Source organism: Chiroxiphia lanceolata, chromosome 7 (assembly GCF_009829145.1).
Source record: "Chiroxiphia lanceolata isolate bChiLan1 chromosome 7, bChiLan1.pri, whole genome shotgun sequence".
NCBI lineage: Eukaryota > Metazoa > Chordata > Aves > Passeriformes > Pipridae > Chiroxiphia > Chiroxiphia lanceolata.
The window spans coordinates 30086277-30108799 of NC_045643.1; the positions used below are offsets into that span (position 1 = coordinate 30086277).

At 47.8% G+C, this 22523-nt stretch overlaps 1 protein-coding gene across 1 annotated transcript in view; it reads right to left on the reverse strand.

Moving 5' to 3' along the window:
• Positions 1–16794, reverse strand: part of SLC12A8 (solute carrier family 12 member 8) — a 50809-nt gene extending 34015 nt beyond the window's left edge. The window contains exons 1-5 of the mRNA XM_032693916.1: positions 16744–16794; positions 12440–12663; positions 11529–11675; positions 8356–8547; positions 5701–5932 (exon numbers count right to left, since the gene is read on the reverse strand). Coding sequence (XP_032549807.1) covers positions 5701–5932; positions 8356–8547; positions 11529–11675; positions 12440–12511 — 643 coding nt within the window. The 5' untranslated portion in view covers positions 12512–12663; positions 16744–16794. The remainder of the gene's footprint in view (positions 1–5700; positions 5933–8355; positions 8548–11528; positions 11676–12439; positions 12664–16743) is intronic.
• Positions 16795–22523: the final 5729 nt, after the last annotated feature.

Below are 22523 nucleotides of genomic sequence, written 5' to 3' on the forward strand. Positions count from 1 at the left end.
AACTTCAGCAAATTCTCTCCTGCTCCAGGAATGGATCTAGGCCAGCTGGTCCCACTACGGAGTACCATGCTTTAGGGTTTCAAGTGACACCAGGACCCTCCTCATCCTTGGCAGCATGTGGCAGAGGGCAGCTCACTCCCATGCCCCACACGGCCACTCACATGGCACAGCCTGGAAAAGAGACTGAAGAGGAACACCAGAGGTCTTCCAAGCAAGGTGGTTCAATGAAGAAAGGAAGGACACCAGATTGTCCCCAACTCCTCAAGAGATCCAAAATAGTGGGGTTTGGCAGCAGGAAGAGAGGTTTAGCTGACATAGCTGTGACTAGAGCAGGGTCCCCAAGGATGCAGCAAAGGATCCATCACGGGAAATTTTTAAGAGCAAATTAGATGTATGTGGCATCCATCCCCAGCACAGCCCAGTGGGTGAAGGAGGGCAGGGACCTGCAGACCCAGAGCTCTCCTCCCCTCCTTACCCACCTCCTAAGAGATGCTTCAGGGGGCTCAGAAATCCTACCTGGTCTCAGCAGAGCAAGGGTACAGGGACGCCAGTCCCAGCCCCTGGGGTGCAGCAGCTCTACTGACACCCCAAGCTGACACCTGTCAGCAAGTCAGACTGCTGCTCCTCAACAAAGGCCTGCTGCTGGATGTCCTCCAGCAAGGAAACACCGTGAAAACCTACCTACAAACCCACAGTTACATCTCAACCTAATGTTTTGGTTTGTCTTTTTTTTAAATAAACTGTTTTAAATACCTACTTCAGAGAGCCTGGACAGAGCGCTGTAGCTTTCCTCTCACTATCTAAATAAGGCCTCTAACAATGTTATCACTTTTCAAAACACATCTGTCCCCCAGCTCCCAGCCCAGACAATTGGCAGGTAACCAGTTAATAAATGTCTTCGCCAGACTGTTGAATAGGCTGGCCCCAGCTCAAGAGTGATGTCAGGGCCATTCAATGCACTATAATTGGAAAAACCTGGGAAAAGCAATCCCATGTTTTTCAATAAATAACGAGTGTATTAGCAGCCTCCTGCTTTTATTCACCATGGTATCTACCTTGTTCGGTAGCAAAGTGAGATTTTTTTTTTCCTGCTGCCACTCATTCAGTGATTTCTATTTGGAATTTGATGCCAGTTTCCAGATGTGTCTCAGGCCAGGAAGTCAGCAATCGGCCTGGATAAAGCCTCTGGGATTAGCTACAGATCATCTTCTAACACACACATCCTTCCTGCACCCTCTCTTATGATATTGGGGCACACCCCTTGCGCCCAAAAATAAAACAAAACAACCCAGAGTCGAGCAAAAGCCCCTGACTAGGATGCTTTGATCATTTTCATATTACATATGGGGGAATATAATTAATTAATTCAGTCCATCAAAGCCCCAGAGGCACCATTTGAGAGATCTTTGCACTGGAGTGTTTATACACATAAATCACTTTAACAATTGCAGGTTCTCTGTCTGATGGAGCAGCTTCAGGCAAAGCTTATCTCCCACAGCTCCTCACCAGTGGTACCCGCAGGAGAGCATCAACTCTCCAGCTCAGCCACAGAACACTGAAGTGGGATGAATCTTCCAAAGCACTTACCCTCAGAGGAAGAAGTGAAGATGATAAACGAGTTTTCTGGGCTCTGTGTGAGCAACTCTGGGAAGCTAAAACTCAAGTGGGTGACAAGAAGGATGTGGTTTGCATGGAAAATAATCACAAGCAGAAGCACCCTGACAGCAACATGCCTTTCAAACCTCCCTATGCCCCTGAGAAATGAACCACTCAGATTTCCCAGTCAGGAGGAAAGGGCTTAGCCCCACACAGCCAGGCTCCAAGCTTGCCCCAGCCACATGGTACCGTCTGCTGCAGGACAGGGGGGATCCCAGCCCAAGGGGACACAATTACTGAATTACCAACAAAATAATTTATTGTTTTCTCCCCCAGGCATTTAAGAAGCTGCTGTTGGGCCCCTTCTGCTCATGTCGTGATTCCTTTCATCTCTCCATCAAAGCACAGTCAAATTAACACCAGCCCTCCTCCCAATGATCGCCCCCCATGCGCTCCCACAGCCGCTCTGCTTTAACAGGGCACCTGGGAGCCACTGCCAAAACAGGAAAGCAGGCGCCTAATTGAAAGGGAGTATTTGGGAGTCACCCTACACAAAAATTAGCAGAGATATGCTAGGAAAATAAAAGAGTGGGCATTAACGGACAGCTTATCTTCTTTTTCCGTGACTCTAACGTTCGGGACATGAAAAGGCCAAAAAGTTTCACATACTGTTCTAAGGAGCTGGTCAGGGATAGGAGCATCCTCTCCTCTGCGTTCACTGCTCCTCCCAGAATAACTTGGACTGATTTTGAGGTAAGGACCTCCAGAATTAAAATGCAGATTGTACACAAGCCAAAAAATCCCTGCTACTATGAACATTTGTAGCAAGTGCTGGGTCTTGGTTAAGGGTTGAGAAGTTGACTGATTTCAGTTCACCTATGTTAGGTTTGATATAAACACTAACCTGTGCCTAGAGAGAAATAGAATATGGATGTCTTCTGTCTGAAGGAGGGACCATGGGGGTCTCTGTTTATGGAGGGGGCCTGAATTTTAAGATGAGTGGCCAGAGACAGCTCAATGAGGCTGGTTTTCAGACAGAACAGGGAGCTCCTCTCCTCGCTACCCACCCTTGGCTGAGATCCCAGCCTGGGACTGTGACCCAGCCCCAGGGGAAGTGCCAGCTGGAGCCAAGGGAGGATTTAGGATTAACTCCAAAACATCAGCCAGTCCCACCCCATCCTGCGGACAGCCTGTGGAAAGGAGCAAAGCCCTCGGGGCCAGACAGAGGGACAGGGCAGGCTGGCAGGGAGCTGGCAGTCCCAGCGGGGTCAGCAGCATCTGGAGAAGCAACCCAGAGCACTCCCTGTCTGCTGGAGCTGCTCAGTTCCTCCGGCCCCAGCTCCGGGCTGCAGGAGCCTAGCTGGCTTTGGAGCGGGAGCAAGCCACGGCAAGAGAGAGGAAAAAAGGAGAAAAAGCAGCGGGAAGCCCTGCTGAGAAGCCCCCTTTTGTGTAAACATGCTCCGTCCTCAGACTAAAAATAAAGGCAAACCACAGGAAGGGAGTGAGTGCTTGGACAATATCCGATTTGGTGTGTGCCTGGGTGTGAGCTGCGGGAACAGGGAGAAGAGCAGGGGACTCCACCCAGAGCAACCACACAAAGGCAGCCGGTTAAGACCTTCAAGATGGACAGGCATTCCTGGAGATTATTTAAATCCAAATAACTGCTGCTTGGCAGATGTGCGGTCCTTTGGTATGTGTGCAGCACTTGGAAACACTAAGTGAGGGAAAAGGCTGCCATGACAGGAGCAGGAAAGGCAGGATAACGGCACATGGCCCATTTTACAGGTTCTGAGACTGCAACCTGAGGCTGTGAACTGAAAGCCCATAAACCTGCCATAAAAAAAGGACACAACCCAGAAAAGATGTCAGCTGAAATCCAGCTCAGAGGTCTGTCCTCAAAAACTACCTCTCCCTGCACGCTCAGTTCCCGCTGCAGTCACAGAACCACACTCAAAACAACTGCATGCTTGTGAGGGCTGTGGAGAGATGATTAGTGGACTGCTCACCTCAAAGGGGTCTCAAATGCTTCCCCAAATGCTGGGCTTTGATGCATTGCACCCCACCATTGCCATCAGCTGGCTTCCGAGGAGGGAGCTTCACTGACACCTACACGTCCCACCTGTAGCCCTCTTGCAGGAGGGATGCTTTGCTGGTGGGGGCAATTGCCCTGGAGAGAAGAATCCATCCATCCACACAGCGTGAGGAGGCTCCTCAGAGCCCAGCGCTCACCGTTGGTGCTGACACACCACTCAGAGGCCTTCTGGGGAAATGCAGGACTCGGGAGGATCCCACCGCCCAGCCTGGAGGGAAAACGCACTCTCACCAGGAAGCAGTCTGTGAAAGGAGAGAAACCCACAGCTCTCCCGGCCAGCTGCATGGCCGCAGGTCCCACTGTATGGGCAGAACTGCTCTGGGGTACTTGCATTTGGGGCTTGGATCTGGCCACCATCAGCCCAATGTCCTTCCACCCACTGGAAGCCCTCCTCTCTTTGGTCAGCTGTGGCTAAACTGCAGCATCTGCAATGCTCAGCCACCTCGTTTCCCTTCCTTTCTCCATTTTCTGTCAGAAGAAAATGACATAGTGCTCACCAGTGGAGGAAATCAAAGACAACCATGTTGACCTCAACTTGGGCATGTTTCCTGCTGACATCTGTATTCCTCTAATTCTCGCCTCCTGGGGCCACGTTCACTTTCCTACCATCAGGCCTCACCTTGAGTATTCATTTTTCTTTACTATTATAAAGGTCTCCTACGAGCACAACCAAAACGCAAAACCCCTCCATTTACTTTAGAAAACAACTTCCAATGAAACACAGCTGTTTGGAGCAACTCATTTGCTTTCTCTGCAAAACAGGCCACAGCAACAACCGTCCTTGCTTCGTTTTCATTCACAGGTACTGCTGAAACTTTCACAGGTTTTCATCTGGGGCATTTCTTACATGCTAAATATAAGGCTCTTTCCATAAGGCTCTTTCTATAAGAAGTGTCTTTCCATAAGGCTCTGTCTTACAGGGGAGCAGCTGCTTCTGTCCCCATGCCACATCGTCCTCACACACTGTACCAGCAGCACGAAATAAAACAGCAGCATGAAAGACAGCAGTGCCATCGGTGCTATGAGCACCCACATGACTCACCTCCTGCCACCTGGCTCAGCGGCTGAATCACAGCTATCAATCAAAACTGAAGATCTTTCCTTTAAACTCACTTTAGTAGGTCACTTGCAACCCCCCAAGGTGCTGCCGGACACAGAGGAAGCCAAGAAAAAGGTGACACCTTCTGTTTACTCAGCTAATTACACTTATTGCTGGAGTGGCTGCTGCGGCACTTGTAGGCTGCTTCCACAGCAACAACCCACGCCTTCAGTTGTGTTTCCCAGCGAACACTTCTTGGGGATGCAGATGGAGGGAGGGGAAGGGGGCTTGAGGTGCAAGAAGGGCTGCACTGAACCTCTGCCTTGCCCAAGCTGGAGCCGTCACTGCTGGCTGAACTCAGTCTGGGAAAAGTTAACAGGAGAACTCACACTCACAGCTCCTTGAAACCCAAGCGGTCACCTGCCCTCACCCAGTTCCCTCCTTATCTCCCCAGCATGACTCTGGACAGCAGATACAATGGTGTGTAGCCCAGGGCCAGCACTGGTGGCACAGCCAGCACAGCTCAGCACAGGCAGGGTCTAAGTGACCTCAGAGGACTCCAGGAGAAAATCTTCTTATCTCAAAGTCACAACCCTCTGTTTTCATGGGCACAATGCTTAATGCTGAGTTAGGCAGCAGAAGGCAACAAAGAGCAACTGCAAACACAGATGCTCTCTGTTGTTAGAAAATCTCTGACTGCAGTAAAAGTATAACAAGCACACACATTGAGAGCTGAATTCCTGAGGTTAAACACCTAAATTATAGGACATCTTCAGTCATGCTCTGGAAATACTTACTCCCTGCAAAATTATTGGTTGCCTCTAAAAGATCAGTGCCAAAGGACAGGGGATACATCTGGAAGCTCTGAACTCTACCTCTGCCCAAGTGTGTGTAACTTCACACACACAAATGATGAGAAAACCCCAAGAAATTAACACCTCCTGACCTCAATGCAATAAACCCCCAGTTTTACCTGGATCAAGGTGTGTAAAGGACCCAATGACAAAGTCCAGTGTTGAAACAGCCAGCAGGAGGAGCAGCAGGAGCTGGAGCCTGATTATCCACTTCACCCCAGCCAGGTTGATCCCCTGCAGGCCAAACAGGACAGCCAGGGAGATCCCACGCACTGCCCAGATGTTGCTGAGGCTCAGGACATCTGCAATGGACTCTGCAAAGCCAGTGATGTACATGGCACCTGCAACACACTGAGGGAGAGGGCTCTGTGAGTGCCCCATGGCAGAAAAGGGATCCCCATGCCGGGCTTGGGGAATCTCTGTTCAGACAGACAGACATTTGCTGTCACAATACAACACTTTTGATGTTACCCTGGCCTACAGGGACTGAACCTTATTGCTCTACAGCACACTGCCAGGGCAGCATAGCTACAGCCCAGGCAAACAGAGAAGGCTGGGTGCTAGGGCCAGCCCCACAGCAACATTCCACTGGCTTTAAAATTTACCCTCCATTAACACTCCAGGAGAAACCACACTGGCTTCTCTGAGGGAGAAAAGGATGAGTCAACCTCTTCATCTCCTCTCTTCTTCTGTTTCTCTGGAGGAAAGGGTCCCAGTTCAACACCTGCCTGAAGAATTGCAGTTTGTTTGCCCCTTCATTGCCTTCCAGGGGTTATTTTTAACTCAATGTTTAGTTTGGATGTAAAAAAAGAAGATGCTTCACTGGCTCCCCATCTTGTTGCTGGAACAGAGCCTGCACTTTAAAGAAGAGCACATTGTGCAAGCTGTGCCCCCCCCCCCCTCAAGCTCTAGGGAAAGCTGCCTGTTTGCCTTGCAGCAGGGCAGGACACGCACTCTGCCCAGGGTGGCTGAGAGTCTGCAGGATGGGACATCTGCACACAGGCTCGGGCCTCAAACCCCACTGCGGGACAGCAATCTGAAATACCAGGACATTTCCTTCTAGAGGTTCCCACTAACTGACACTTCAGCAACAACCCTTTCCAGTGTATGGCATCCCTGGAAAACCAGGTCAGGGTTTGCTGGCATGCTGACATGAGTGGTATGAGCTTGGGTCCTGCAACCCCACTATCCCTGTCCACGGATGAGGGATGTGCAGCACAGCTCCCACATGCCTGGATGGGAGAAAACCCCTACTCAAGCCAGCAAGAGTGGAGCAGACCCCTCATTCACCACAGATCCCCCCCTTGGACAGACCCAGCACTCCTCCACTGAGGGTGTTCAGAACAACCTGGAGAGTTGTTCTGAACTATCCAGGAGATGCAGGTTCATGTGTGGTTTTCAGCGAGGTGCAGGGCATCCACCTGTCCAGACTCAGACACCTACACCTTGGACATCCTGAAGGATTCACTTCCATCACAGGTAGACAACTAGCACAGATCAGGGGAACCACACTCTAGAGTCTCTGCATCAGCAGCATGTGGCCAGGCATTCCCCACTTGCCCCAGTCAGAGTAGGGAATAGGGAATACTCCACTTCTGGCTAGGCTTGTCTCATGATAGAAGTTACAGCACTCCATGACCATCTTGTACTGAGGAGCAGCCTGCAGCTGGTGCAAAGCACATTGGGCAAAAAGCACAGCCAAGAAGGGAAAGGCATCAGGTTTTGGGAGCAGGCAAAGTTCTTAACTGAGTTGCCAGCTCCCATCCTACACTCCCCCATGCACATGGGATGCCTACACAGGGGCCGGCGCTGCCGCAGCCCAGCTTTTATGACCCTCAGGACAGGCTGCAACCTGATTGCTTTCCCAGACAGGGTCCTCTCAGAGAACAGGAGTGGAAAATATGACAGGAAGGATTCTCATGTGTGGCCCATTTCCATATCTTGGCTTGTAACAAGGTTCAGTTTGTATTTTATGGACACTTGCTTTTAATCTGGAGCAAAAGGAGAAGAGGGGATTATTTTTGGTTTGGGGGTTATTAAGGGGTTTTGGAGATTGCTGTAAACCAGTCAGTTAAAAACAAACCTCCATAAAAATGCTTCTCTGCTCACCACATTTTATACTGTTCATAACGTCTTTATAGGGGGAGGGGGTTAAGTTACTGCAGGTTTAAGAGATTATTTTCCATTCTTTATGTGCACTACTTGTGTATTTTTGTGCTTCGCCACCACGAAAGTTCCTTGGGATCTTTCAGAAAATCCAGAACTGTGACTTCTGGCTCACAAAAAGTGGCACTTACGACTGCCCAGCCCTCCTCCCACACCAGCTCCACTTTTACTGGCTCCTGCAGAGAAGCAGCCAAGGCTTGCCCAGTCCCTAAGGGCATGGGGAGCACACCAAGGCCAACCAGCCAGCCCACAGCTGCTCACTGAGCTTTAGGTGGCCACCCTGACTCTCCCACTTCAGTTTAAATTCAGCCTCCTGCCAGCAAGGGCATGTCCTGGCAATGGGGATAATTTGGGATGGGAGAGCATGTCCTGCATGGCTTGTTCAGACACACAACTCCTCCACCATTGTGACCCTTGCCAGACAGCACATTGTCATGCACAAGCTTACTCCTGAGGAGCAGAGTGGGGTTGAATGCTCATGTTGCTCAGCAGAGTGGAGCATTACCCAGATTTTACCTGGAGCATTGCTTCATGTGGCAGGAAAGCACAAGATTAATACCTGCATTGCAAAGTTTCTAAATTTTCTTTAAACAACTTTTTCAAATTACCTGGCCAAAAATGTAAAGGATGCCAATGGTCCCCGCTATTTGACCTCCAAGGACAGTAGAAATCATGGAGTAGACTCCTCCACTTCCAATGCTGCACTTTTCACACACTCCAATTCCAGACAAGACTGTCACCAGGGCAACCAGGATGACAAAGGACACCAGAAACATGCCCATTACAATGCCAGTGTTTCCCTGGAATGAAAAAAAAAAATCAAATAAAGATCAATTCACACCAACTCTGTTGAGAAAGAAAAAGGACCTACCTGCCTCTAGTCACTACTGATGTATGAATCTGGAGTCATTACAGATTAAAAGAAATGCACACAGACACCTCTAGTTGTCTAATTAACTTAACTGATTGCCAAGTTTACAGCTCCTATTAGCACCCCTTTGATGAAAACCTGTCTCAGCCTGGGGCTCAGCAGACCTTTATGTGAGCTGGTTCTGCTCTGTCACAGAATCACACAGAATATGCTGAGTTGGAAGGGACCCACAAGGACCATTGTATCCAACTTTCAGCCCTGCACAAGACTTATCCATGAATCACTGATTTTGTCCTCTGGTTTAAAAGGAATGAGGTCAAACAATGATTCAGTCACCATAGGCAGGGGATCGCTGCCTATTTGCGTGGTTTAGAATGACATGCTTAAAAAAACCCACAAAACACTTTAATAACAAAAAGTAGTTTCAAAATTGAACCCCTGGGATTTGCAACAGCTGATTTATTAACAGCACCAAGCCCGTATTTTAATTTTTCAGAACATTTACCTCTGAAAGCTCTGATCCTCCCAAACAATGAGATCCCAAAGAACAAAACCCCAAAGGCAACACAGCATGGAAGATAAATAACAGTCTCATAAACCAGCGTGTGCCAGCCCTTATCTGAGGGACGTACACAGAGTGACAGGTGGCTCTCGCCCTCCGTGGGCTCGGGGGAGTTTTGTGCTGAAAAAAAAAACAGTCCTTCCTGCTTGCAGCAGAGGGAGGGCCCCGGGAGGAGCTGCTGCACCAGCCACGGTCTCAGTGTGGGGTATAGAGCAAAAGCCTCTGAACAAACACAGCTGCAGGTCCCTGTTGGCAGCGTTAAGGGCCAGCATAACCCATTTTTTGGGGTGTTCAGTTTGCCATTTAGAGATGGATTTTCAGAAGGAGAAGGTGCTTAGCACTTCCAAAAGCACTTAAGGACCTCTTCTGAGCTCGAGATCCTACCACCGTCTTACCCTCTTGCACACAGCTGTAATTTCTTTTCCAGGGTCAGAAGTTTTCCCTCATGCTCCAGCCCACCTTCCTCTGCTGACAAATCACTCAGACCAGCGCACAGCAATCAGAAATCTCCTCCAGTGCCCAGTGTGTCGTTAAGGTCTGGCTTCCCTTCCCTGCCTTTACTCATATTACGGGCCATGTCCACATCCCCCCTTTCCAACCTTGCTCCAGCAGTGCTCATCTTTGAGGTCACGCTAACCGTGATGGGGTTTGTTTATCAGCAGCACTAAAAGGCTGCCTCCCTGCTCTGGGGTTGGTTGAAATCCCAGATTTTTTTTTCTTTTCTCTTTTTTGTGAAAAAAAAAAAGAAACATATCCAGGATGTTGCTATCATCATAAAATCCTATTTTGGTTCAGCATCCTGCTGCCTTTGACAGGGGTGTTATCTGGTCAGTGGGGAACAGAGCCAAGGTTTGCTATAAATGCAGCATAAACGCAGCTGTGGCTGGGTCAGCACCACAGACCACTCCAACTCCATACTCCTTTTTAAAAGGACAGTTGTTCTTTTTTTTTCAACTGCTTACCCTCAGGTTAAAGGGTTAATAAATCTGACATGCTTCAGTTAAAAAAAATTTAAAAAAAAAAATTTAAAAAAAGGGCAAAAATATGCAGACATTCATGTAGCCTTGGGCTTTTCCAGAAAGTGCTGGTGGCACCAGGCTATGGCAGCAGTTAGTTAATGGGCAGTCCAATGGTTTCCAAAGAAGAAAGGGTTAACATCAAGACCCGAAGAGGAAGGCTGGACTCACAGCAACAATAGCAAGCAGAGAAAGTGGGAAGAAAAAGCCCCCATTAAATGCTGATGCTTATTTATGCATGCGCGCCAGAAGGGGTTAGTGCAGCAACTATCCTTGTCAACATTCAGGCAAGATTAGGGTCCTCTGCAACTGCAAAGCTGCAACAGCCCGGGCTCCAGCCCTGGAAATTTATAGCAAAAGCCTGACTCTGTGAATAGCTCGATGTATGACTGTCCTCTGCCAGGGGAGCTCTCTGCCAACCTCAGTTTCTCCTCCCTTCCCTTTCATGCTAACTTCCAGCTGGTTCAGTTTTTCTTTTATTTACTGGCTTTATTTTTATCTGTGTTTGGTCCAGCAATAACTTACTTTCAAAGGAGATGTGGAGGAAATAAAATCAGAAGGAAAAGGAAGGTAGAAAATCATCCCAACTTCTTCAACACAATGACTGCAGCTCCCCTCAACACCTCCAGAGCAGTAATTTTCAATACAAAGTGTCTTCCTGGTCCTTTTGGAAGGCGTTCACCATGCCTGTGACATTAACTCATGCCTGTGACATGAACTCTGCCTGAAGCTCAAATCCCATCCATCCCTGGGGGAGCTTTCCTTATTCTAAGAGGAAATTTTAAGGGACAATACAACATTTTTCATCAGGAGGGGAGCAAAGACACTCTTCCAGGCTCTGACTCTCAGTGAGATATTATTCTGGATCCAGAACTGAAATTCTCTTTGATAACAATGACAGTTTCAACTGTCTGGGGATTCCCTGTTCAAGAAATCAGGGACTCAATCACTGACACATTTAGAAGAGATCTGCTCCAGTGGTGTTAGGAACAGGGCTGAGTACCTGGAACTATGGTGATACACTTCACCTGAAAAGTGGTTATTCTGTCTCGACAATACAACACAAGGATGTCCCTGTTCATTGTCAAGGTTGGTCGTTGTGTTTTAATTTTTCTTTCCAAAAGCTAAAATAGGAAACCACTTACAAAAACCACTTCAGCTTTACATTTTACCAGAACTTTTTGAAAAGCTACAAAATACCAGAGGGTATAAGCAATGTTTACAACAAACAGCCCAGAATCCAAAACACTTGGGTGGTGATGGATATATAAAGTAAGGAGGTGTGAAGGAAAATGTCTATTCAAACATCCAACCAAGTCAGCACTCACTCACCACGAGCCATCCTGTCCTCAGGAAAAGAACCACTCCAAAAATGTTGATCATGCAGGAGGTGAAGACACCATCCCATGTTCCAAAAAGCACCGGCTCCCATACAAACAGCTGGATCTTCCACCAGGGCTTGGTCTGCGTTCGAGATACCTAGAAAAAGCAAAGCCTTGGTTTTACCTCTCATGTTTTAAGGGCAGGCTGCAGAAGTGATGCCACAGCCAGCCACCAACAGCGGGACAGCCACCAACAGCTGCTAAGGCAGCCCTTTGCTGCAAGCTGCCTTTAAGATAAAGGGGCAGTAGGGCTGTTGGGATCCCTGGGCCCTGAAAGAGAATGTTCCCTGCGATACCCTATTTATATTCTTGTAGGATAAGCAGCAACAGAGTCCCACTCAGGCTCAGTGAATTAACCCCATTACATGAACCAAAACCATCATTCAAGGGTCCTTTACAGAGCCTGCAGCTGTACTGAGTTTCTCCTCCTGTCCCTTCCAAACACCCCACCAAGGCAAGCAGGGTCCTTGGTGCATGGGAGAAGTCTCTAACAGGAGATGACAAACCAGGTAGGACCAGCTGGGATCAAGAGAGCAGATTAAGATGGTCTTCCCATCACAGTCATCTCTGACAAGGTCACTTTCTTTCTAGAGGAGACACAGGACGCTGGTACTTGGGGGCACAGTGAATTTCAGAATTGCTGGAACTGAGACCTGAAACTCCAGGGAAATGACAGTTTTCCTATGGCAACTGCTCCCTCTGACCTCTTTCCCTTTGTAAATAATACACCTCAGATTTACATATCAAAACAAAGGGCAGTGTCATTACTTTGGTCCTGTTCAATTCCCACAGAGGTGACCAGGAGGAGTGCAGAGACCATGGAGATGGAAATTTGGGAAAGGAAATGGCTCTGTGACATACCTGCTGTGCTTCCTCATGGAAGAGCTCTTGGACATAACCCTCACTTTGGGGAGCATTCAGACTGAACATCATATCCTTTGTGTTGCCTCCGCCTGCTCAATGCACAGCTCCAAAACAACCACAGGCGAGGCTGATCCAAGTGGAAAGTCAGCTATTCCTCTCGGTCAAATTCCTGCAGTGCGGGATCCTCCATTGTAGAAGATTCATGGTTTTATTGCACTTTACTGTGAAAGCAGGAAAGACAGAAGACATGACTGCTGCTTTCTCAGTCTGCCAAAGCACAAGGCCATTACCCACAGGGAATCGACAGCAGCTCACAGCAGATGCTGAACCACAGGGTGACACCACAGCAAGCAGAGAGCAATGCTCCCCCGGCACCTCCCAAGGCCTGCTCCTGGCACAGGCTCTACCACCATTCCTACATTTAACAACCCTTGGTGGCCTTTCCTGAATCTATCCACACCCCTGGCGTCCCCAGCATCCTGCAGCACTGTGTGTTGCCTGCAAAATGCATTTCCTCTCCTTGGTTTTAAATCTGGTGCCTGGTAATTTCATTGCATGGCCCCGTGCTCCAGTGACAGAGGACACATGGATTATTTACTTCCCAGCGCCACCAATGATTTCACAGCCTTGATCACATCTCCTCCAGCTGTACCTTTTGCAGACTAGGGTCCTGCCAATGTAACCTTGCCCCTGAGAAGCGAGTTACCTCACTCTGCCCCTCTCCTAGCACGATGCTGAGATGAAACTGGAGCAGTGGAAGGCATTCACCACCACAAACTCACACTCTGCATTACTGATGCTCTCAGCCATCCCCTGTACTGATGTACAGGAGCCTTTTTTCAGTCACACCCACCCTTGGAGCTACAGTCTTGTCTGCAATGGCCCAAATTCAGACTCCTATCTGTCACAGGCATACTCTGGCAGAAACAACACCATGTACGTAACCAAGAAAGCAGCATCAGGCTTTATTTCAGGGGTAACTAAACCCATCTTTACAGAAGGGGAAAGCTAGCACAAGCATTTCTCTGCCTTGAAATTGCTGGTTCCTTCTCTTATCAGGTTGTCTTTAAAATTAAGTTCTCTCTCTAATAACAGAGAGGTACATTTGTACACCTCCCTCCAGCTGGCTGCAAGTCTTAACTTCCCCCAAATTTTCTTGTGTGGGCCATCAACAAGCCACCCACAGCCTCCCTCACCAGTTGTCAACAGAGCCTTTTTGACCATTCCTCAGTACAGCTACACCATGCCTAGGCAAGACAAAGAGGGCTGTAGCCAGAGGGGAGCAAGCTCCATGACTGTGGAGAGGGAAGTTTGTCTGGATCGTTGGCTCTCCTGGGGATGGTAAGTTTCCTGGCCAGTTGAGCTTACATGCTTAAAAGAACCAACCATGATCACAGAAGGCTTGTACCAATGGCTGGACACCTTACCTGAGACCAGACACCAAATTAATTATGGGCACAGTGTAGGAATCTCTGACTCCTCAAGCTTGCAAACTGTGGAGACAAAGCAACCCACAGAAATACTTTTCTTATTGCACAGGGACAGAGACATACAGACACTGCTTTGTGTCACTCAGGATTTCTGTATCAGTCTGAATCCCAGCTCTGAGATCAGCACTTTCACCATCCTGCCCTTATTACCCTACTTTGAAATACCCAACAGTAAATACCCAAAGCAGACGCTACTCCACCACTGTGTTTCAGCTGCAGAAGGTCTCCTACAGCTGGGGTACAATGGTCAGCACAGGAGGTTTTTCTTCGCCCTGCCCACGTGGCCAGTTAAGCAGCATCAAATCTATAAGAGTTCATTGATTCCCTGCTGCTTCCTCCACATTTTTTGAAGCAAATAACCCCTCACAATATCATAAATGGTTGCTGTTACAGGGAGATTGGGGCTTCAAGCAGGGCAAAAGCAGCAGGAGCAGATAAACTCCAAAGAAACAAAGCTCATGTTTTTATGCAAATAGTCACAATAATAAAAAATGGAAGAAAATGCACAACGTGAAAAAAGATTACAACTGAATAGCCATATTCTCCTAAGATTCCCCAGTGCAGCCCTTCCTCAATAGAGACTTCACTCAGTAAAGCAGTCACTGGGGCCATCCAAACTCCAGTCTCCCAAAGCAATCCTGTCTGGATGTAGGAAAACAGGGAGGCTGCAGCCTTGCAGCCCCTTGCTCTCCTAAACCACTCCACCAAGGGACCCCAGGAGGACATGGCCCTGACCCCTTGCAGGGGCTCAGACTGGCTGAAGCCACTCACTCAGCGTGCCCAGTGTGTAACGATGTGTAGGTTTGATACACTCTATTACCCACCTGAAACTTGCAAAATACAGAAAGAAGGGCTGCACGCAGGGATTTCCGACCTGAAGCATACCTTGCAAGACATTTAAATCCCCTTACCCCACCATTTGCTTCCTTTTTCTCTGCATTAACACCCATCTCCTGCCCTGTGGTCTGGAGCCCTCTCTGCTCAGCCCTGCTCCTGCTCACCTTGGTGTAAGATCTTTCTCCTCCACAATCTCAGGAAATTGCCTCTCCGCTATTGCTCCTCTGTGGCATTTCCAACTGCCTGAAATCTTTTTACTCAATTCTGTAATTATTTACATCCCTCCACAACGCATAGATCCATTCATCCCTAGGAGGCAACCGAAGCAAACACAGGAGGGGGTACAAAGCACAGAAGCGAGAGCTGAACAAACATGCCAGGACGGCCGCTGCACACGCAGCCACAACCCGATCCAATTGCAACAAATTTTTTTGCAATTTAGGGTCTGCAAGTGAAAAGTCCTTGTGGCAGGAGCCCCCCTCTTGCCCCGTGCAGTACTGTCCCAGCGCAGCGTGGTTCCTAAGCTGCTGCACAGCACAGCGATGTTTTTGTGTGCTATTATCTATCCAGGTCACCAACCCTGAGGAAGCTTTTTCAGCTATACACACCAGCAGGCCAAATAAACCAAACAGGTACAATTTAATATAAGTGAGCCTCTAGCTTGGGAGATAATTGATGTTATTTTTCCTAAAGTTCCTGCCAAATACACTTACCAGTCTATAAATTAAAGAAGAATGGCTGTTTTAATCTTTCCATACCATTTAGCATTCAAGAGAGCAGAAGAGCATTAGCAAACCTTGCAAAAACATTACAAAGGCTCATCTCCTTTCCCTGCAACACTTCTATATTTAATTACAAACCCAGATTCCTATAGATCAAATTTCTGTGCCCTCCACATCCTTTCAAAGCGCTATTTTATTAATCATCACATTAAAGCTATTTCTGAGCTAAGCGTCGCTGCTCTGAGCTACTCAACAGCTGGCTGATTTTTAAGAGGAAAGGTTAACGCCTTCTCAAGCACAACTGCGTGTGGTCCCACGACCTCCGAAGGCTCTGTCCTTGCCAGAGGAGGCAATTCCAAAGCCTCCCTCCCTCAAGGGACCCAGCAGCCAACAGCACTTCAGTTTTAATAAATCCCCCCAACTCTTCTCCAGGTCAAGTTCTTAAAAACACCTAATTTAGGCGACTCTTAGGAAGGCGGGAACTAGAGGGAAATAAAGCGGCTACCACTGCAACGAAGGTAACGCCGCACAGAGCAGCTCTTGGCTATTCCCAGTTACTCATTTACTGCACCAGCTCGTTACGTTTTCACATATCTTTGTAGTGTAACGAAGGCTGTGGAACACCACAGGTGGGGAAACAAGCCCGGGCTCTCCCCAGCAACTTCAATTTCCCGGTGCGGCCGGACGGCTTCGGTTTTGCAGAGGGCGCGGCGTTGCCAACATCTCCCTGCCAAGGGCTGCGGCCACCGCCGCACCGCGCTGCCCACCCTGCCCGGAGAGCGCTCCAACTACCTGTTCCCTCTTCTTTTTTTTTCTTTTTTTAAAAGGCTTTTCGCCCTCCCCCCTTTCCCCCCTTTTCTTTTGTCTTTCCCCCCCCTTTTTTTGTACTTTTTTCTTTTGTCCTTTTTTTTTTTTACCTTGTTTCCTCTTTTAATTTTTTTACCTTTTTTTTTAAAGGGTTTTTTTTTAACACCACCCCCCCTTTCATTTGCCTTCTTTTCTTTTCTTTTGCCTTTTTTGGGCCCCTTTTCCACCTTCCCCCCCCCCCCCCCCCCCATGGCTTTGATTCTTTAGCTCCTCTTTCCCCCGTTTACCTACCCCCCACCCCGCGCCGCCTCCGCCCCGACGGAGCCGCCGCAACGCCGCGGCCGGAGGGACCAGCGGGCAAAGCACCACCTGCACCGTCCCCGGGCCGTCCCCATCGCTCAGGTTGGTGCCCCCCCGGCCCGGGGGTGTCCCCGCATACACTCACCTGGCGGCTCCCGGACCCTCCCTCCCTCCTTCCCGCGGCCGCCGCCCCCGGCCCGCGCTCCCGCGGCGCCGCCTCCCGCCGGGGCGGCCCCGGGCGCTGCCACGTCTGCCCGGGCACCGCGCCCGCCCCCGCGGCTGCATCTGCATCTCCCCGGCTCGGGCAGGTCCCACCCGGGCCCGTGGGACACACGCCGGGTGCTGCTTCCCGGAGCGCCGAGACCCCGCAGCGCCCGCGGCGGCGGCACGAGCATGGCAGGGTGTGGGAAACTACTGAGGGTTTAGGAGCAGACTTCCACTAAATCTGCAATTCTCGGGAGTCTGATAAAAAATAAAAATAAAAAATAAATAACCAAATTGATATAGTTGCTCGGTTGCGGCAGGAGGAAACGCTTGGCCACAGGGGAAAGGGGACTCTGATTCCGCACATCTCGGTCTCGATAGGAACTCGCTCCAGTGTAACTTCTCAGCCCTCAGCTGCCAAGAAATTCTGTGACCCTGCGTAGGCAAAACTCCATCTGAATTAAAGGCACGAATTTTGGACAGTTTCAATGTTAACAGGATCAAATCTAGAGCCAGCCACCCTTCCTCAGAGCTCATGCAGCATTCACAGATTTCATTTACTTCTAAAATGTGTTAGGGCCATTTTAATTTTCAATAAAGTATCCACAAAAGACATCGATGTAGCCTAGTGAACCCACTGATTTTCCAGAGTGTCCTGCAGGGCAAAGTGTAAACAAGCCTTCAGTCTTGGATGGAAACAGCAAGGACAAGCAAGTGGCAGAAAAGGAAAGGAAGAGTTCAGAGGAGACAGATGACTTCTCAAAGGAGGATGAAGCCTGAGGAAATCATAGAATCACAGAATGGTTTGGGTTCAAGGGGATCTTAAAGATCATTCAGTTCCAATCCCCCTGCCATGGGCAGGGACACCTTCCACTATCCTAGGTTGCTCAGAGCTGCATCCAACCTGGCCTTGAACACTTCCAGGGTTGGGGCATCCACAGCTTCTCTGGGCAACCTGTGCCAGTGTCTCGCCACCCTCACAGTAAAGAATTTCTTTCTTATATCTAATCTAAACCTGCCCTCCTTCAGTTTGAAGCCGTTCCCCCTTGTCCTGTCACTACATGCTCTTGTAAATAGTTTCTCTTCATCTTTCTTGTCAGCTCCCTTCAGGTACTGTAAGGCTGCAATTAGGTCACCCCTAAGCCTCCTTCCCAGACTGAACAATCCCAATTCTGTGGTATCTCCCCAGGATATTCCATTCCTGGAATATTTCAAAAGCTCTCCTGCAGCTCCCTTTTTACACTCTGTACAACTACCAGGGAACAGGTTCAGCCAGATTCTCCTATCTTGAGGGCCAGTGCAAAATCTGAAATAAGTATGTTCGATTTGCTGCAGAACTGATGAAGAGTCACTAATTCCCTGAGGACCAAGCCCTGTCACCTGCCTGCAGGCATATTTGCCCCTAAACACATGTGCACACAAGGCAAGTGCTAAAGAAGTTTCTTGGGCCAGTTGCCATGGCCACTCCCCACTGCTGAACACTTCTTTGGGAAATCCTGCCTCCTCGCTGGAAAGAACTACAGCTGTATTCCAGCAAAAGCTATTTTCAAGGGCCGCACTGACACATTAAAATCACCAAGCACTGCTGCTAAGAAGCATTTTCAGAAGTGGTTGGTGTTGAGCTCTGTCTGCTCCTATTTAAGACATGGCAATTTTCAACATTTTCCTTCTTGGCAAGAGAATCCTTCCAAGAGAAGGAGCATTCCTTCAGCAGGGCTGTGTGTGTTTTGGAGGAGCACACTGCTTTTCCATACTCAGCAGGTGAAGAAAACCATAACTGGCATAAACTGTCCCATCTCCAAAGGCAATCAACCAGTGGCAGGCACATGCACAGCAGTTTGCTTTCTTTAAAGAACAGATTTTGAAAATAATAAGGTAGCACAAAGGCAAGAGAAGTGGCTCCAACTTAGCTTACTTGTAATGAATATGTGATGATGTGGAATGGTATGAATTCCCTCAGTGCGTGCTCAGGATGGCTGCATGACTCACAGCTGGCTCAGCCACCAGCATCTTCATGTGGGCCTTCCTCCACACTGCTTCAGGGTCTACACCACCTTCCAGGAAAACCATCACAAACAATTTGAGAAAGTTTTTTAGAAGTCCCAGATAAAATTCTCTCTCATTATGCTGAGTACCTTAGCTCTACTGGGAATAAAAGGGGGGGAAAATGAAAATAAAAGTTAAAATTGTTTTATCAAAGTCCAATTCTTGAGTGATTTCAGGGCTATCAATGGACACTGTGAGTTCCACAGACCAACTGGAATCTTTTCCCTCAAGGTTACATAGGTCCTCAGGACTGGTAGGTGGACCATCCAAAGACTGGCAGACCTGTGTTATCAGACATCCTGAACTGTGATTTGAGAAGACTTTCCATAGTCCATATGGTGTCAGTAGAAATTTGTTCAGGGAATGGAGTCTGGAGATGGATATAAGAGAGTAAGAAGGGTGCCAAAAGGTTATGTGGGATAAAACCAGTATGGGAACACCACAGAGGTGTCAAAGATACAAACGCGGTCCACAGAAACAGGGAAAGTAGCAGCACAGAGATGTGAATTTGAAACATCCACAGGTCTGAGCCATCCTATGAAATGTGGAAAGGACTGATTCTTAGTAGGATGGATGTTAATTACCACCTACCTCATCACCATCTTCTTCAGCTGCCAGGCATACATGTCTTACAACACAACAAACTGCAATTTCCATGTACACAGCACAGACTGTGAATAAACTACACAATTTAGCTAATCACATTGCTTAATGACCTACAAATGCTAGATCAACAGTAAAACACGCTGTGACACGTAGAGGATGTTCCTAGACTAAATGAAGAGCCAGCCTTTTTCAAGTTCATTCATCGCTGCAAACTGTATAATACTTTGCCTTTCAAATGGATTTTTACCTGATGTTGCTCAGTGTGTGTAACAGCAGTAATCAATATAGTACCTGACCATCACTACAACGTTCTTGTTTCAATTCCTTAAAATGGATTTTCAGGAAACAACTCTGAGAGCTGACGCTGCCAAAGCGCATTTCCACACCCGCTGTGGGGACTCGCACTGTCCTTAGGGCTCATTTTCAACTGGCTGCAACATCCATCACTCTAGCTATGTGTTTGACTAGGAGACTGATCAATCATCCTGTTCACTTTGATTTGACACTTTCCTTTAAGGTAACAAATGTTGTTTTAAAGAAGATCCCCCTTTCTGAGTCCTGGTTTGCACAAAAAGATAATTTTGCCCCAGTGGTATCCTTGCGCTCGCTTATCCGTCTTTCTGAGCTGTAACTTTCTTAGGCTGTTCTGTCTATAATTAGCTTTGTAACAAACATGATTTCAGGAACTGGCAAGAGAAATGGAAGTAAACACAGGACTTGAGAGAAAACGAATAAGTCATCCTTTCAGCTTCTGATGTCATCCTCTGCTTTGTTCTTACACAGCACTGCGTGGTCGAGATTACCTCGCAATTACCCTGAACATTCCCAGCACTCGCAGTCGTTGCTTTATCGTCTCTCATGACTCAGTTTATCTTGTGGCAAGAAAGACCGATTAAAGAAGTGCTGCTCCTGAAGACCTTTCAGAGTATAACACATTTTGAACAGTCATTATTCATATTACAACAAATATTTTTTTATAAATCACACTGTGAAAAAAATGGATCCTCTTCATTTCAGTTAGTCTAGGCTAGTGCTTTTGATCTAACAGCAGTTACAAAAGCTCTGTTACTTCTGCCTCTGTGAAATGGCACTAATGATCACATCTGACCATGAGAATAAGAACAAAAATATATATATATATATAAATAAAAGTGAAAACTAACACATGTTCAGTGCCACTGCTTGCATTTCTATAGCCAGGCCAGCTTACCTCTCTCAGGCTATGCAGCTGAGAAGGTATCACCTCCTCTAAATGAAGGCAGCTATGTACAAGCTACTGGCAATGCACTGATCTGTCTCAAAAGATATCAGCACAAAGCTTGATCTGGGACTAGGCACCCACATTTCTAGGCAAGAAGCTTGAAAGGTGCAGCCGCTGGCCAAATAAAATAACACAGAGCGATCACGCACCAACATGTCTTGGCTCTCCTGGAAGACAGGAGACAGGCAGAAGTTGCCCAGGGAGATGGACTCTAAGCAGAAAAAAACAACAGTGACTTGTACATCCAGCAATCATCCAGAAGTTCAAATACGGAAGGTAGGAACTGGATCTCATGCTTTCTGCACAATGTGCATGGCTGCTTACACACACAAAGTGATGTTGCTGCAAAAGACACACACGCACACATTTTAAAACAGAACCTCACCAAACCATCCTATTTAATTTCTGCCAGTGACTCAAACACATATGCATTTGACTGCCTTTGAAATTGAAAAGCTGGAGCAGATGGTGCAGCAGGAACCTGAAGACCAGCCCTGGTGTGACACAGGAAGGACACTGCGGAGGAGGCAACTTACCTGAGCAACCAGGGCAGGGCTATTGGCTTTAGAAAGGACAGCACACATGGGCTCCATCTTAACTCCCTATGCCAGTGGACAGCTCTCTTCTTTAAACTCCGTGTCTTGACAACTAAAGCAGACAAAAAAGCAAACAATATTCTCTCGGAGACTATATTCTGTTCGTTTGGCAAGTGCAATGCAGAAGGTAACCAACACATGGGACACTTGAACACTCTTCCAGACTACCTCCCTAAGCCAACCCACCTCCAAATAGCTCAACTTTATCATAAACTGCTGTCTAACCTGAAGCTACAAAATAGTTTACCCTGTGCAGTGCAAGAAAAATACTAATTTCAACTAGATATTTTTTAATGCCTCTAAATACACAAATAACCAATTATTTTAACAGAAAATTGTTTCCTTCTTCTAGCAAAAAAAAAAAAAAGGCAAGCCAATTTAAATAGACTATTTTTCTCACTCAACACAAAATGTAGCTTCTGGCAAATCTTTTCAGTATCAAAATATTGAAAAATATCTTGTTTTCAGTATCACTTTACTATTTGACAATTTTAATCATGTAAGCCAATACACAGAAATGATCAGTTTTGATTTCTTATTTCCATTGTATAACTAAAACAAATAAAAATCAGTATAATTAATATAAGCGAACATAAAGACAAGCAGGGTGGCTGAGTACAGAGACACTTTGTCAGGCATGTTGCAGAGTGCACCCACAATTTAAAAATATTAAACATGAAACCGTTGAAAGTAGTTACTATACTGGCTGGATGTTAACATACCATGTTAAGTAAGATTGAAACAAAGTCATATCAAGTCATGGTGCTGTATTCACACCACACTTCAGAGGTATGCAAAGGCACTAGGAGACAGCAGCACGGCTCAGAGGGACTGAATAATGGCAGCTTTCCCATGGCCAGTTCCCAAAACATCTGTGCTGATGTAGTCAGTGACCACCCTGGGCTGTGCATGGCCACCCCTGCTAGGGCTGCTGTCCTTGGGTAAGACAGAAGAGCAACTCTCCTGAGCGCCCTTTCTCTGCTACCGTGCAAATTCAGTCAGCTCAGAGGGGGTTTAGGCTGAGGCCAGATGAAAAGCTCCTCTCCTGCAGCCACCGCTGCCCAGAGGAGGTTCCCCGAGGTGGCTGGTGGAGAACGCCCAGGCAGTGACCCTGCAGGCTCGAGGCCCACCAGGAGAGGGGCTGCTGACATCCCAGACCCGCACAGCTCCTCCTGCCGCGCTCATCTGAGCACAGCTCAAGTCTTCACATGC